Genomic DNA, 18,167 nt, shown 5'->3' on the forward strand with positions numbered 1-18,167 from the left:
CTTGATTATTTGAGACTGTTGTAGCACAAGGGATAATTTTCAGGTTTATTTTCAATTTTTGTTGTGTTAAAAGGGCTGGAAGTTAAGCAAGATGTGGGGTGTACAGTTGTAAGTTTAGTAATGAATGGATTCCATATGGAAAATAACTAGGTAAACTAGGACTTTTCCAACCTGAAAAAAGAGACAGCTGTGGGAAGTACAACAGGGATCTATAAAATCATGCAGAAGGTGAACAGAGAGAACCTATTTACCATCTATCCACAAACTGAATTCCAGACACGTACCATACTGCATTAGTAAAGCTGTAGGCAGCACTTCGAGGGAAGTGATTATTCTCCTCCAGCCCACACTTGTAAGACTGTATCTGGAGCAGTGTGTCCTGTTTTGGGCCCCCCACTACACAACAGATGTTAAAAAACTGGAAAGAATCCACAAAAGGGCCACCAAGATGATTAGAGGGCTGATATAAAAGGAGAAGCTTGGATTTCATCCTGGAGGAGTTTAAGGTGGATCTAATTGCTGTCTTCAATAACATAGTGGGCGGTTAGAGAAAAGAAGGAGACAGATTTTTCTTGGAGGTGCACAGTAAAAGAAGGGGAGCCAATGGACACAAGTTGCAAGAAGGGAAATTCTGTAAGGAGAATAATCATCACAGTGAGTGTAGTAAAGAACTGGAAAAAGTTGCTCAGGGAGGCTGCATCATCTTCACCGTTGGAGATATTCAGCATTTGACTGGACATGGCCCTGAGCTGGATCACACAGCCTCCAAGCATGTCTTCCAACCTAAATAATTTTAGGATTCTTAGAAGTGGAAGGCAACAATGGAAACTATCAGAGAGCAGGTTAAAAATATGAATCTTAGTCCAGGAATTCAATGGCAGAAGATTTGTGGATGCTGAAAGTTTACGTGAGTTCAAAATACATAGGAAAACTTGTCACCACCCATTAAACTTAGAGCTATCATTTCTGATTCAGAAAGTCTCTGAATCCCACATCACAGGAGGCTTGGGAGAGTATAGCTGGAAATAACATTATACAACTGCACAAGACTTAAGCTCTTCATGAGGGATCAGCAACCACTCATTGTCAGACTGCATGTGACTGGAATGACACACACCTTTGGTCAAATCCAATACAGCTGTTCTCAGGATAATTGATATTAGCACTTTACATTGAAAAGCAGAACAAATTTTCAACCAGATCTAGGGTGTGTACTTTTTCTGTCGTGTTCGTAAAGCACAATGGAGTCCAATCAGGCCCAGTGAATGTAGGTTTTGTAACTAATACCAAAAAAGGTAACACAGTATTTTATATTTTTAGGAAGTTATGAGAAATCTGGTTAAGAGATATGTTGCAGCAATGATAAGAGATGCCAAAACTGAGGAAGGACTGACAGAAGAAAATTTTAAGGTATGTGTTTATTTATATGTTTATAGGTAAGATACTGTAAGACTGTGAAGCATATTTCTCACACTCCTCAGTTGTTCAGGTAGCATATAACTTGCTTCCTAGAGCACTGTCTGTGTCCTGTTGGACCACACAGAGATAGTGTTGTACATGGACTCCAAGAAGTCTTTCTTTAGCTGCAGCAATAATTGGTTTGATCAGCTAGTTTGAATTGTGCCCATGTAAGGGGACACCAAAGTGGGACTAAGCGTGTGTAACAACATCTGCTAAAGTAAGGTGCAAATAGTTTCAGTGCTGTAGGAAATACAATTTTTCTGCTATAGAGTTCTGTTGTGCATTTATTTGTTTACAGAACACATTTTCTATGACGTAAAAGAAAAAACAAAACTTAAAGAAGCAGTCAAATATTAAAATCCTTTGACACAGATGAAGTGAACTGGGCCATATATCACATACATATATCAAAATATCCATCACTGTGTAGTTCTAGCATCAAACATTTTTGATACTAGTCACACCTCAAACTCCAAACATTCAAAATTATATTCATCTGCCCCAGTTTACATGTACAGAAGATACTGCCAGAGCCTGAGCTACTTGCTTCATTATTGCTTCATTCAGATCATCTCCAGTGCCATCACATGGCATGTACAGGACAACCAGATGCTCAGGCCCAGTCAGCATGGGTTTATGAAAGGCAGGTCCTGCTTGACAAACCTAATCTCCTTCTATGACAAGGGGATCCCCTTAGTGGATGAGGGAAAGGCTGTGGATGTTGTCTACCTGGACTTTAGTAAAGCCTTTGACACCATTTTCCACAGCGTTCTCCTGGTGAATTGATGCTCATGGCTTGGATGAGCATCCTCTTCAATGGGTAGAAAACTGGCTGGATGACCAAGCCCAAAGAGTTGTGGTGAATGGAGTTAAATCCACTTGGCAGCCCGTCACAAGTGGTGTCCCCCAGGGCTCAGTGTTGGAGCCAGTTCTGTTTAATATCTTCATTAATGATCTGGACAAGGGGATCGAGTGCACCCTCAGTAAGTTTGCAGATGACACCAAGCTGGGTGGGAGTGTTGATCTGCTCGAGGGTAGGGAGGCTCTGCAGAGAGACCTGGACAGGCTGGAGCCATGGGCTGAGGCCAACTGGAGGAGGTTCAACAAGGCTCGGTGCTGAGTCCTGCACTTGGGTCACAACAACCCCATTAAATGCTACAGGCCTGGGGAAGAGTGGCTGGAAAGCTGACCAGTAGAAAAGGACCTGGGTTGTTGGTCAACAGACAGATGAATATGAGCCAGCAGTGTGCCCAGGTGGCCAAGAAGGCCAATAGCATCCTGATTTGTATCAGAAATAGCGTGGCCAGCAGGACTAGGGAGGTGGTCATCCCCCTGTACTTGGCATTGGTGAGGCCACACCTCGATTACTGTGTTCAGTTTTGAGCCCCTCACTACAAGGAAGAGGTTGAGGCACTTGAACGTGTCAAAGAAAGGAAATGAATCTGGTAAAGGGTTTAGAGCACAAGCCTTATGAGGAGCAGCTGAGGGAACTGGGGGTGTTTAGTCTGGAGAAGAGGAGGCTGAGGGGAGACCTCATCGCCCTCTACAGCTCCCTGAAAGGAGGTTGTAGTGAGGTGGCTGTCGGTCTCTTTTCCCAAGTAACAAGTGATAGAATAAGAGGAAACATCCTCAAGTTGCACCAGGGAAGGTTTAGATAGGATATTAGGAAAAATGTCTTCACCGAAAGGGTTATCAAGTGTTGGAACAGGATGCCCCAGGAAGTGGTTGAGTCTACATCCCTGGAGGTATTTAAAAGACACAGATGTGGCGCTCAGGGACATGGTTTAGTGGTGATCCTGGTAGTGTTAGATTTACAGTTGAGCTCTTATGATCTTAAAGACCTTTTCCAACCCAAATGATTCTATGATTATCCCTATAGAGAAAATGAAGAGAAATAGGGACCTCTTGAAGGCAAGGTACTTTCTCCCTGAGACAGGCCTTTAAAAGACAGAGGTTTCGCTGGCTGAAAGCAGCCTGCAATGATTAACTCTGACTTAGCTGCTATCTGCCAAACATTTAGTGGAAATGCATGAAGACATACCTGCACTGCTATTCACAGGTAAGCATGCACATGTGTATGCCTTGTGTGTGCTTGTGTCCCTGTGTGCATATGTAAGGGATGGTGTTAAGAGCTGATCAAAATGCTGTTACCATGATGGGATAATACTGTCTAGCAGGTTAGCTGTAGGTCTTCAAGTTGCCCATGCTCCTTCCTCCACCACTGTTGGTGATTTCTATGAGTAGTCTACGCTAAGGCACATTTTCCTCTGAAGTTTTCTCTGGTAAAATTGCTGATCTTTCCTTCACACCTGGAAGACCCATTAGGGAGTCTGCAAAGCACCTTGAAGATGCCAGGTATTATTCAGATGGTGAGGTTCATTACTGATCCCTAGCATAAGTCCTTCTTTAAAAAAAAAATTACAAGAGGAAAAGTCAAATTAGCTTTCATGCTCTGATGTTTCGTCTTTCTTCCTAATTTTAGGAGTTAAAACAAGATATTTCCAGCTTTCGTTTTGAAGTCCTGGGTTTGTTAAAAGGAAGCAAACTGTCTAATTTGCAGACTGCAAAGATGAACAAAGATGCTGCCTCTCTATCAGAAAATGAGGAAAATAGTGAGAGTGAAGGAACCAAGAAAGCAAAGAAAAAGACCTTCAGCCTTTTTGACATAACAACAATGATTCATCCAAGATCAGCCACTATTGCCTCTGAAGCACATAATGTAAGCAACGGCTCAGCAATGATGGTGTCAGAGTCCACTAAGGAGAAACAAAAGCGTGTGAATTTTGTAACAGACATAAAAAATTTTGGGCTATTTCACAGACGATCAAAAACAAACTCTGTGGAGCAGAGTACAAATAAAATATACACAGTTTCTGAAGAAGTTTCACGTCAACAGGCAGAAGAACAATGTGAGAAAACTGCTGAACTGGAAGAGGGAGAACTGACCATGAACTGTGAATTAAACGTCCAAAGTCCTGACGAAAAATGCATGTTAGATGAGTCACAAAATAATGGTGACTCTTCAGATTCACAGGAAGAGGGAAGTATTTGTGCTTCAGAAACAGAAGAAATGGAATTACATAATTCAGAACCAGCCACACCACAGGACCAGCTGGACGAGGAGTTGGATATCAGCACTGACTATGATGGGAAACAGGAAACAATTGATCAGGGTGATTATGTGATAACAAGGTTGTGATGCTTACAGAAGGAAACATTTACAAATATATATATTTTGCATAATGCTTGGGGGGGGGGGGGAATGTTTTAAGAATTATATTAGCAAATGCAGAATTACACTTTATAGTACTCAACTGTGGCACATGATCTTGTAACATAGTAGTCAAGAGAAAGATAATATGGGGGCCTTCTGTTTTGTAGCCTGCTTTAGCTTTCACGATTTGTTTTACATTTTTTAATAAATGGAAGCATCTTGTATTCTTGTACTGTTGCAATAACCCACAGAAACTTTTTAGCTATCTTTTTCAATTACGACAAATGCAATTTCTCTCATAAGATAGTTGACTCCTATGATAAATATTTTTCTATGCAAATAAAAATAGCTTAAGAGACTTGTAAGCCTTTATTTAACTTTGTAGGTTCTTAAAAGATTCTGGGCACCATAATTATCATAAGTGGCTCCAGTCAGCATAATTCATGTCAAGCTCTTAGAATCATTTATTTAAAGTGCTAGAAACTTGATTTGTTTCAAAAGCTATACAGAATCAAAAGATAAAGTATATTCTTTTATTTATTGAAGGAATATGAATACCTGTAAGTTATGAAAGATCAGTCTATTTGATTATTTAATTACAGCTTCTCCCTCTCAGCAGGAGGATTATCACCACTCTGATAGCATTGTTAGAAATGCATTTGCAGGATTTGAAGACTGTAAAAAAAATGTTTCTTATAGTAAAATATATGTGGCTTGCTAAAAACTCATGACGGATTACTCCACGGAAATCTGTAATCCCAACAGCTACTGCTTCTTCAACCATTTATTTTTCTAAACGTGGACAACCTATGCACTTTAATATTCAACTGCTTATTAGCTTTTGCCTTCACAATACACTCGTATTTGCTAAGAGAAAGACACTTCAGGAATAAACAAACATACAATGATCCCCTGAGTACTTGGAAAAATATGGCAATTTGTTGAGAAGTTTTTAAAGGCAAGCCTTAAGAGAGTTTCTTTGACAATTTCAGAGTTTGGGGGAACCTGAGTGGAGGTTTTATAAAAAATACTTAGACATTTAAATGTATAAGGAAAACCTAATAGTATTTTTCATAACTGATGAGTGACCTACTGTCAGTCAAAAACAGTATTTTTAAAATTAAACAGTCTGTTTCTTTTTAATCAGTGACTGGTGTCCTACATTATTAAAAATGTAATTTTACAACTGACATTAAGAATGACCACCCTCAAACTCTCAGCACCATCCTTCTTCTCCCTTGGAAACACATGAATATACCACATCAGTGTGGTCATTTCTTTCTTAACCTGCCCTAGCCCTGCCATGATAGATTTTGTAGTTCATATTAGCCTGTATTAAGGAACCTCCAGATGCATAGACTACACTTACATTCCAGATGGAATCCATCACATGTAACTCCCACCTTGTAGGACCTGACCTAAAGCCATACCATTCTGGATCTAAACTATCCGGGTAATGAACTGAGTTTTGAAAATCCAGACAAACCCCTTTCATCTCTGTAGTTCTAGGTGAATTTTCCAGCTCTACTTTAAACATGTGCTACTCTCTCTGAGCCCACATATTGAAAGCTTCCTTCCTACACATCCATCTATGCCACAGCACCTAGGAGTGAATTAGTTGAACCAGAATGAAAAATATGGGCAGTAGTTGGAAAATAATTTGTATAGCTTTGCAGCAATGCATTCAAACCACATTTGATTGCTAAGATATGATTGATTTCCATCTTGGCGTCTTGACTTCTCTGTGGACCCCCTCTCCTTCACGTCTCTCTCCTTGTCCACTTTTAGATTGTGAGCTCCTCGGAGCAGGGCCTGTAGCTTTTCTGTTTGGAAAGCACCTGAACTATTAAAAGCATAACAAGAAATAAATAATAATAATAATGGTGGAATACCTTCATATCATTTTTACTAGGACAACTCTTTTAGAGAGTTTTTTCTACTGTAACATTTGTGCTAAGAATGACATAAAGCCGATATGTCACATGCCACAAAGTTCTCTATATCCCTGTTAACAGTCCTTCTCCACCACTGATTTCACTTTCTCATTCTTCATCATGGTTTGTAACACCTTGGAGGCCTAAGCTTACTACATTTTCACTAGCCAAATTCAAAACAAACAGTCCTTGCTCCAAAGAGCTTGCAATGCATTCCAGCCACATGGTTTCATTCCAGACAAAATGTGCCTGAGTAAGGTATTTATAATGCCACCAGCACCATTATCAGAACAAGTTAACTACCGCAGGTCAAAGAGCTCTGCCATCATAAGAGCCTGTTTGTCCTGTACATGAAGTTCCCAACAGGACAAAACCACAGGACAGTTAATCTGAACCATCAGCTTTGCTGTAATGTTATGACCACAATGTGCTGGGAGTCAAAGTCTTGTAGTAGATACAAGATACAGAACAGCAAAGGCAGTGCAGGTGGGCAAGTTACTTAGGCATAGGACCATGGCATTATATTGCATAGCAATAGGTGGTCAGTCTTTTGCTGTCTTTTCTTTCTTTTACAACCAAATATTGAAATGGTCTGTTAAATAAAGCATACATCAAATCAACCATTTGCTCTATTTTCATGTGATTCTTAGGCAGAGAAGCCTGACACCAGTAAGGACCTCACCGCATTCCATTTAAATTTAATGGCAAATAAGCACCTTATTCTGTGGAAACAGATAAGAGCCCAAAATATGTCCAAATTTGAATGGACTTTTATTGATTTGCAGACAGCCAAAAACCCCACCTTTATAATTCAATATCTCCAAGAGGACGTCTGTGCCAAGAAAGATTTACAGAGAAAGTTTTGTAATACCACAGCAGAAGCATTATTAAGATGAGCATACTTCTCCTCAAGAGAAATAAAAGGTTCAAACCTACCTGTCCCTCCCTGCAGCCTCCATTAGCATCAATATAGGAGAGATACAAAAACCCAGGATATAAACTCCTATAAAAGACAGTGTTTCAAAGCAGAGCTTAAAATCATGAAATGTTTCAAGGAGTTAGAAAATTATCTAAATGCAACAGGGTTTAATCCCAATATTAGATTGTTCAAAATGTTCAGGTTTTTGTTTGTTTTTTTGGGGGGTTTTTTGGTTTTTTTTTTTTGTAAAGACAAAACTGACTGACCTTTGCATTTTCATCAGCTCCTGGAGAAATAGAAAGAGTGCAGACAGCAGAGCAGGACTTTTCTACTCTGGTATAGCTGGGCAGGAGCCAGCTTGAACTCTAGCAACCCAGACCTCCCAAGCACGGCAAGTCTGAGCCAAAACAGACTGGGTAGTGGGTATCTTTATCAAAGTTGGTTTGACTTCCAGTCTGTCCAGGCTACTCACTGATTCACAGTAAGAGGTCAGAGAAGTAAGGACTTCACGCTATACCTTCAAAACAAAATTGCAAAACCTCCTTCTGACTCTGCATGCTTTGCTGGCCCTCAAGGGCATGGCAGAGGTGGGAGCCATGCATCAGCGGGTTCAGACCCCAGGGCCCTGTTTGCTGGCTGCAGGCTGCTGTGCTACCTGTATGTGATCAAGTATCACTGGAGAGCAAGCCAGGTAGATCATAGAATCATAGAATAATTCAGGTTGGAAATGACCCTTGGGCTCATAGAGTCCAGCCATCAGCCCTACTCTACAAAGTTCTCCCCTACACTGTAACCCCCAACATCTCATCCAAACAACCCTTAAACACATCCAGGGATGGTGACTCCACCACCTCCCTGGGCAGCCTATTCCACTGTCTGACCACTCTTTCTGTGAAAATTTTTTTCCTAATGTCCAGACTAAACCTCCCCTGTTGGAGTTTAAAGCCATTCCCCCTTGTTCTGTCACTAATTACCTGTGAGAAGAGACCAGCACCAACCTCTCTACAACGTCCTTTCAGGTAGCTGTAGAGAGTGATGAGGTCTCCCCTCAGCCTTCTCGTCCTCAGACTGAACAGTCCCAGCTCCTTCAATCGCTCCTCATGGGATTTATTCTCCAGGCCCTTCACCAGCTTCGTTGCCCTCCTCTGCACTCGCTCCAGCACCTCGATATCTCTCTCGTATTGAGGTGCCCAAAACTGGTCACAATCCTCCAGGTGTGGCCTCACCAGTGCAGAGTACAGGGGGACTGTCACCTCCCTACTTCTGCTGGCCACACTATTTCTAATCCAAGCCAGGATGCCGTTGGCTTTCTTGGCCACCCGGGCACACTGCTGGCTTGTGTTCAGCTGCTTGTCAATTAGAACACCCAGATCCTTTTCTTCCAGACAGCTCTCCAGCCACACCTGCCCAAGCCTGTAGCCATGCAGGGGGTTGTTGTGGCCCAAGTGCAGAATGCCTCTCAGGGGGGAAACATGGCTCTGCAGCTGGTTTTAATCTTATTTTCTTGGTCCACAGAATGACCATTGCATTTTTGATTGGTGTGGGCCAAACATCTCATATGTACTGTTTGCATGAGGCACCTGGCATGCAGAGCTTTTATTTTTGATAGGTCAGGATTTAATGAGAAATTCTACAATTTTCCTAATCTGAGTTTTTCTGTGAATAAATAGTGTCTAGTTCCAGGAGAATCTATATCTTCTTCATAGCTATAACTATTGAGAGCTCTAAAAGTTGAGGAAATTTCTGGTATTTGAGCACCCAGATGTTCTTCAACAGAATTTCTGAAACAAGCATATCTTCTTGAACAGCATTCTTGGACCAGTCTTTCAGGAGCATTTTTGCATAGCTTCCTCACAGGAATAAAACACAGACACAAGATACAAAGAAATTATTATATATTTTCTCAAATTCTACTATATACGTATTGAAGGCTGTAACATCCCATTTCCTCTCTAAACCTCAGATGAACATTTATACAGATTCTGGGAAGTAGCATGAAAGAGAAAAGAAGCAGATCGTGCTTAAAGATTGTGATGAGGCAATGAATTTTTGAATACAGCTCAAAACATTTGGTATCAAGTTTTCTTCTAGGAACATAGAGGTACAAATTGGACAACAGCATAATTCATCTTCATCTTCAAGTTTCTTATGAGATACCAACACCTTTAGTGAGTAGGGCAACCTCACAAAAATAATGGTAATGGTAGTGGTAGTGATTGCAGTAGTAGTACTAACAGTAATAGCAATAGTAGTAGCAAATGTACGTGTAATGCTAGCAATCCCATTCATTTAGCCCTGGGAAGTGGAGCTCCTCAATTCTAATTCCTGATCTAGTTTGCCTGATTTCCATGTTAAGCAACCATTTGATAACACCGGTAAACTGTCCTTGGGGACAGCTGTACTCCAGCATAAAGTATTCTAATCTCAAGACTAAAAACCTTACTTCTTTGTATTTCAAATCTTTGTCTTAGTTATGGACCCTACATTCACTGCAGCAGGAGCAGATTAGAGATCTTCTGACACAGTTTATGGTTAAGTAGTTGGACATACTCCAAAATACACTGCTACACTTAAGGATGAGTTTGAACCCTCCAGATATGAAAAGGAATTGAACCCATTGAACTACATGAAATTGAGTTCACTAACCACTGATTTAGTGCTTGAGAAGTTGCCTTACTTGTGGAAGTGTAAAAGAATGGAGCAGATGTGGCTTATTAAGATTAAAACCACCAAAAAAAAGTTGCAGACTTCAACCTTCATGTATATAGCACTATAAGAGAACTCAGTCATACAATATACTTGGATTTTATCACAGGTCCCTCCATCACATAATTCTCTTCCCAAATTAATGAAATGCTCTGCTGTTTTTAAATATAGTTATGAAAGATTCATACACATGAATCATTTCAACTGTTTATATTCATACCCTTTGGGCAGTTACTATCTTTTAACTTTATAGCTTTTGTCTGGCTAATGTTTGTTCTGACTGTACTCTTCCCCCTTCAGCCCTGGGTTTATCTGGGTATAGTTTAAACCAATTATGCTATTTTAATTTTAACTAAAACTTTCTGCTCTCTTTAGCTGACTGTCATAGTTACAGTCAAGTGTTGTGCAGCATTAGGTGTTGCACTGTTCAGTACTGGTGTGTTCTTTTCAGTCTGGCCTTTATTTTGTAATCTAGTATCCTTCTACTGTGGAACTAAACTGGTACATTGTGGAGGTTTGAACTCAGCCGGCAGCCAGACACCACGTGGCTGGCCGTTCACCTCCCCTCCCCCCTCTGGTAAGATAGGGGAGGGACAAAAGAAGAGGATTCGTGGGTTGAATAAAGAGTTTACTAAATATAACAAGAGAACAACAGTAACAATAGTGAGTTCAAAAAGAAAACAGGTAAAATGCAGCAGTGGCTTACCGAGCAACTGCCTCCCACAGCAACGACACCAACTGACGAGCAGAGGGCGACAGAGAGAGCCCGAGAGAGCCACACCCTCACCTGGGCATGACATCACATGGTATGAAATACCCCAATCAAAATTAACTCCATCCTGGCCGAAACCAGGACATATATTCGTGTATCTTTCCATTTCAAACACTGTCCTTAGCATCAGATTAATTGTCTTTGACAGAGATCCTCATCTCCTTGGTACATTTTAGAGGGAGTTTAGATAGCTATCTATGACTAGAAACCTAGCTTTCCAATAGCTGGTAGATGAAATGAATGCCAGTTCCACACGGTTCTTGCTTCTTCAGTAGTTTTTCTTTCGCCTCTCTTCTTTGACAGTGCATTAGATGATGACCTTGTCGATAATGCAGTCTCTTTAAGGCATCATCTCACTATTACACTTTAAGAGTATCAGAGTTGGGCTTTCAATAGGGACAGAGAAAGTATTCAAGAGGTTAAATAGGAGCTTCCAAAAAGACTGAGCCTCTAAAGACACTAATGCTTTCTAATAACTAATTACCATTACTAATGCTTTCTAGTCTGGAAATTAGTAATGGAACCTCACACATGCAAAATTCATGAGAAACTCTTCCACTGCATGGAATCAAGAGTTAATTCATAAGAGCTTGTATACTTTTTATTCAATGGAATTGAAAAAGCAAGAATAGCCTCATCTATATTTGTTTTGTATGCTCAACTTTTAAAAAACCGAAAGCATTCACAATAAAATTATTCCACAAATGTTTAAACAGACAATAAAAGTCCATGATGAGCCAGGAAGATAAAATAACCTCAAAATCCATTTTCTGTTTCAATTTAGCAGTGAAAAGACTTTTTCCTTCTGTAACAGAAAACCTTTACAGATTGAAATGCTGTATCCCAAAACGCCAGTCACCATTTAAACAAAAACAAACCCCAAAACCCCAAAGAAAAATACACAGATTTTTCAGACTTCAGAGATTCATGGGTTTTCTTGGTATAGTTAGTACCCTAAGAACAACTGAAAGCATTGAGCTGACCTTTCACAAATTTAATGGACTGCATAGATTGCTCCTTAAATGTGGCCAAGTGACAAGAGTAACTGCAAAATAACTCGCTCTGATTAATGACTAATGATTTTAGGATACAAAATGCAATATACCGGATGGGAGATGCATACATCACAATTTTCTGAAAGTGTCAGTTATGTCTTTAAATATGGTAAGTATTCATAGACATTCAGAAAAACTCATGAAGTCTTATACAAATGCTCATTTCTGCAATAATTTTAATTCCTTTTTCTTCCTCTTATCATCCCCATCTGATTTATTTTACAGAGCATATGTTGCTTCCCCAATAAAGATAGATAATTTATACTTTTCTACTACGTTTTTAAAAATACACTGTAAGACCCAATAGTGCAATATTTTATGTTACATTATGTGGAGTACAACCTGGGACCTTGTGTCCACAGGATTACAGGATAGTTTACTAGGAAATACTAGAAATAGTTTTGTTTGGATTAATTACATGTTATACTGAGATATTGTTCAGCCATATCACAAACATAAATACCCATATCCAGCTACCAAAGCATGGAAATAATCTTTCCTCATGACTAATTTAACTGAATCTAGTTCTACCCTAAGAAAAAGAAGTAAGCATAAAAAGAAAATTGAAAGAGATACTTATTTTTATTAAATTAGACATTGTGTAGTGTTTATTAGCATCCTTTGTTCCCTTCACTCTTATTAAGTAAAATTAAAGGTTCTGGTTTTTTTCAGCATCCATTTCATTGTTTTTAATGATACAGCTGTTTCTTTGGTTTGCTTTGCAAGACACCCAGACTTTGTCTTTAATAATTAATAAGAATTTAATTAACTGAAAGATTGTATATCAGGAGACCGACACCTCACATGAGGACTAGTCCTACTGGTTTTATTTTTAGAGAATTGTAATTTTGCAAGATATAAAACTCCCTGACCCTTTCCCAAATTAATTTACAATCCTCGGGCTCTGATCTGAAATCAGATCCACAAGGAGGAGGTGTCAGAATTTCAGCCTCAGAGAAACATGCTCTGCTCATTTTCTTTCAGAAGAGAGGCCCACTGGGTAAGATATATAGTCTTTTAACAGTCAAGAATAATAGCAATAATACAAAAAATAAAATTGCTCAATATATATTGGAAAAAAAGAGAGAACAATCCATGTTTCAGTATTTAAGCAACAACCTTCTGTCTAAAACAGTACAACCCAAAACATCCCTCTAAACATCTCTACTTCTAGAAAGTCACACTCAAACCCAAATCTGGCCCAAATTTCCCGGAGAAGTGAATACTGAAAAAGTTTGTTCATTAACGACCATGTATGGTGGGGAAAGAGCACTTCATTTTCAGAGTTACTTCTTTGGTTTTTGTTTGTTTTCTATTTCTGCTGAACACAAATATCTTCTGAAACCTGAAATATTCCCACAGACTCACACCCTGGAGCTGATGAAGAGAGAACCAGATGTATGATACTGAGCCAAGATTTACCCAGCATGGTCAGGGTAAGTGATGAAAGATCAAGTGAAAGCAATTATAAACCTGAAACTGGCTGTTAGCATTGGAAAATAAAAAAGATTTTATAAGAAACTAGGAAAAACACAATTTCCCTAGGAAAACAATTTTCCATATAAAGACAATATTGAAATCTCATTTGTAGTATTCACATTAGTCAACTTCTGAAATCTCACCTGGGATTTGCTTACTGTTCTGTGACACTGTCATCAGCGTCAGAGAAAGCCTATAACATTGACTTATGTTATCTCTTGACTGTGTCAAAGCGGTTCTTCAAACTAGGAGCAGCTTTACGGGCTTTTTTTTGCTTTTTTTTTCTTTCTCGGTTTGAAAAACAGTAAAGGAATACAATTGGAAGAAAGACTTTATTTAGTTCACATCTTTATACTTCAGACAAGAGTAACTATCCCATTAAACAGGGATAATGATTCATCTCAGAGATAGGTACATTGCAGAGCAAGATGGAATAACTCAGGTCTCTACATCTGTTTAAGATATTAGGCGTGCTGAAAACTTTAGAAGTGAATTACACCAATAGTACTATCTATTATTACTGCATCTACAGTCCAAGACTGCTGCCTATTGGAAATACTTATACCTGCAGCTGCTGCAGTTTGACGCAAGGCTGAGCTGCGTGGTATGAATAGCAGGGCTATACCTCAGTTCCCACACCATCTGAGTGAGAATAGCTGTAGCGAACAGATATTATGAGGCATAATAACAGCATGCTAAGTCATGTCCTCAGCATCTGCTTCAGGAATCACACAAAATTAAACAGTCAATGGTTCTTTGCAATCAATTCAATCAGTACATGTCACAGATGTACAATTTACACACCTCTGTGTTCACTTTGGTTCTTTTTTTTCCAGGCTTGTCTCTAGTATTCCAAATTATCTTGCCTTCTGTTTCTATCTGTATTTACTATTGACTCTCCATCCTTCTAAATTCAGTCCTCCAGTATCTCTTCCTCTCCCACCATTCTTTTACTGTTCTCACATCTCCTAGGTTTTTTGCATACTCTCTTTCCCTCCTCTGTCCTCAGTGTTCACTCAGTCAAGTCATTCAGTCACACACTATTTCTGAACTAGTATATTCACTCTTCATATATCTCAAAAAAATGCAACCAGTCTTTCAGCCTGGTTTATCTATTCTTCATTGCATATGTTGTAACCAAAATATTTTTTTTAACTATTTGTCAGTATTAAGCATGAGACAGAACAACAAACAACACTTTTTTTTTCAGGGGGTCATCATACTACATGACATTTTTTCAGCTGACTTTGGGTCACGATGCATTAAACAGACACTACAAATATTGAAGAGTACTCTAAAAGCTTAAGCTGAGTGGAGAATATTATATCCAGCTGAAAATGCAGTTGGAATTTACATCCCATACAGTTTGATTAAAACATTTAGTCTAATACACCTATTCACACAATAGGGACATCTGGTTTTTAATTATGATAAGCAATGAGAATTTAGGATTATATTTCATCATTCCAATCTTCAGCTTGGAGCCTATTTTGTGTTTTATGCCTTCCTATCTGAGATTCATACTGATGCTTTCATACAGAACCGTTTCAGTTAATGGAAGGAGGAAGTGAACATGAAGACAACTAAAGCATTCTCATTATGTACAGGAAAATCTAGTAATATTTGTTTTCTTTTTAAATACAAATTATTTTTTAAAAGGAATTTAAATAGCCTTCTCTTTCTTTCTTTTTTTTAGTTACATATATTATTGGCTATTAAAGTTTTCACTTTTCATGTCTTTCCCAGAAATGTTCTGTTCTTCTACTCCTTGGGAATATGTTGTATTTTAGTAGTGTATTTTCTGCTCTTAATCATGTTTTGTTTGCTAATCGTGACCTTGTGATCTTTGTATTTTTCCAGTAAATGACTTGGACATGTTTAGGATGTGCTTTTGATTTGGCATCAAGGCAGTGAGCAAGCATGTACTTTTAATATCCAAGCAAGCTTCATAATGCCTAGAACATCTCTTTTCACAAAGGTTCTTGAAACTATCACAACAGAGAAGAAGCTAACGTTTACTTTATTGCACTATGAACTTGTAAACTAAATATTGAAAGTTAAGTATTTCACTGCTATACCTGAAAGCAGACTTAGCAAAATATCTGCCTTTTTTAATAGAAATGCCTATCTCTTTCTTTAGCACCCAAACGTCCTTTACAATTTTTGAGGATTAGAAAGAAAACCTCTGAGTATCAAGTCACTTCACCTACTGCAGGGAAAAGTGAAGTGGCAAAGGGGAAGGAAGTGTTTCCCTCTGGCTTAGACTCCTAAATGAGAACAGGACTGGTCTTCTTTCCAAAATATTGGTAGACCTATTTTAAAGGACACTCAACTCAGAAGAACAGGTTCAAATTCTTGCTCTCTCTGAGGTGCACATCTACAGAAAGATAGCTCAAGGATCTTAGGTAGCCTGGGGGAAGCTTCCCACTCTTAGGCGAAATACATATTTACATGGTTTGAACCCAGAGAGAAACTGAGCACCATGCAGCCATTCACTCACCCCTTTCCCCTCAGAACTGGGAAGGAGAAAATAAAGGCTCAGGAATTGAGATAAGGACAAAGAGGGATCACTCACCCATTATGGTCAGGAGCAAAAGACAAACTTCTAGGGGAACAAAAAGAACATCACAATAATTACAGAATCACAGAATCATCTAGGATGGAAATGATCTTGAAGATCATCTAGTCCAACCGTTAACCTAACACTGACTGTTCTCAACTACACCCTATCCCTAAGTGCTATTCAAACACTAACAACACTTAACAGAGTGGGTGAGAAGCATTACCACATCTTAAACACTTTCCCCCACCCCTCTCTTCTTCCCAGGCTCAGCTTTGCTCACAATTTCTCTACCTTGTCCCTCGCAGTGGCGCAGGGGGCAGGGAATGGGGGTTATGGTCAGTCCACCGCTCCTTCCTCCTCAGGGCAGGGACTCCTCACATTCTCCCCTGCTCCAACATGGTGTCCCTCTCATGGGAGACAGTCCTTCATGATTTTTCTCTGAGGTGAGTCATTCCCACGGGATACAGTTGTTCCTGTGCTTCTCTGGCACCAGTCACCCTCCACGTGTTGCAGTCCTTCCAGCACCAAATTACAAGGGCAGGGGCTTCTTCTTCCCATAGCGTCCCAGTCTTCTTCGGGCACAGCTGTCCGCTCCAGTGTGGGGCACTCCACACACTACAGGTGGGCATCTGCTCCACCATGGACCTCCATGGTGGAAGGCAGGTGGCCCTGCTGTCTCACCATGGGCTGCAGAGGCAGGTCTCTGCTCTGGTGCACCTCCTTCCCCTTTCTCCTTTCTTCCACTGACCTCAGTGTCCACATAGGTGTTACCCTCACAACTCCTCCTCCCAGGTTCTCCTTCTTAAATATGTTATTGCAGAGGCATAACCACCATTGTTAATCGGCTCAGCCTTGGTGCAAAGGTGGTTCTGACTTAGATCTGGGGGAGCTTCAAGAAGCTTCTCACAGGGGCCACTGCTGTAGCCCCCTCCTTGGCTACCAAAAACCCCACCACACAAACCCAGCACAATACTGTAAAAGAAGCCTAGATGTCCCAAATCTCAGCTAAGCACCCTGAACACCACAGTCTGGTGGATTTGGCATTCATCCCAGCTACAACACATTGTCTATGATGGGACTTTATCATGGTATCATCACCAGCAAATAGCTAGGTCTCTCGCCAGACTACTGGAGTATTCTCAGCATTAACCTATTCAGATGTGAAAAGTCAAGCATAACCCAGACTTAGCTGAGAAAACGCTTGACTTGCCAAGAGCTTGTGTCCCTCTGGCACAGCGGACTTGAAGCTGCACCTTAGCTCAGACTGCAGAGGGTTCTTCATTTGGAAAGAGAAGCAACCACAGAGCGGCTGTTGTGACTTTGTCAGCAGCACCTCCACCATGAACTTGAGCCCTCAAGTATTTCTGGAAGTGTCCCAGCCCCACCCAATATATCCCTGGGAACACAAATATATCAGATGCTGATTTTTTATTTGAATCCTATAGCCAAAAAGCTAAGAAATGGCTTAAAATAATTTCTCCCTTTTCCTTGTTTCTGCCTTGAACAATTTTAGGGGATTGATGTCTAATAATCTGTGAGATAGAAGGAGCTGGTGTTTTCATCATTATATTACTTGTTTGACCCTGCCTTTGAAAAAATAAATCTAGGATGAGACTTTGGTGACTAGCTATTGCTGCATTCATTTTTTAATTGTCCATTAGTTTTTGATGGCTTAATCCTGATACTTATCAAGAAAGATTTCTTACCTAATCACTTCAGTACTGTAAAACCTTAAATTGAATTTTCAGACCTCTGTAGAGAATTTACAGACTCCACCTAGCATTATGGTAAATAAGGAAACCGTTCAGAACATTTAACAGCTTGAAAATGTTCACAATACAGGGAATTTTTAAAATTAGATAGGATAAAAAATATTATAAATGAAAATAAATGTTTTATACATGCTTAAAATGACTGATCCAGAGGAGAAAAATAAAAACAAAACCTGAAGCATTAGAGTAGCTTTATAGCTTCGGGGTCAACACAATTGGAAGTCTAAGATCTATTTCCAAACCAGTTTTAGGACACAAACAGAAAAATAAGGTTGACTTTCCATACTTGAAC

The 18,167-nt window shown here is 39.7% G+C and overlaps 1 protein-coding gene across 5 annotated transcripts in view; it reads left to right on the forward strand.

Annotated features, from left to right (window-relative positions):
- The window catches only part of TRPC4 (transient receptor potential cation channel subfamily C member 4), a 165,031-nt gene extending 158,239 nt beyond the window's left edge, over nucleotides 1-6,792 (forward strand). For all 5 annotated transcript variants that reach the window (XM_074913833.1, XM_074913823.1, XM_074913842.1 and 2 more), the window contains 2 exons: nucleotides 1,321-1,410; nucleotides 3,944-6,792. In XM_074913833.1, coding sequence (XP_074769934.1) covers nucleotides 1,321-1,410; nucleotides 3,944-4,660 — 807 coding nt within the window. In that variant the 3' untranslated portion in view covers nucleotides 4,661-6,792. The remainder of the gene's footprint in view (nucleotides 1-1,320; nucleotides 1,411-3,943) is intronic.
- Nucleotides 6,793-18,167: the final 11,375 nt, after the last annotated feature.

This window comes from Athene noctua, chromosome 1 (assembly GCF_965140245.1).
Source record: "Athene noctua chromosome 1, bAthNoc1.hap1.1, whole genome shotgun sequence".
In the NCBI taxonomy this organism is placed as follows: Eukaryota; Metazoa; Chordata; class Aves; order Strigiformes; family Strigidae; genus Athene; species Athene noctua.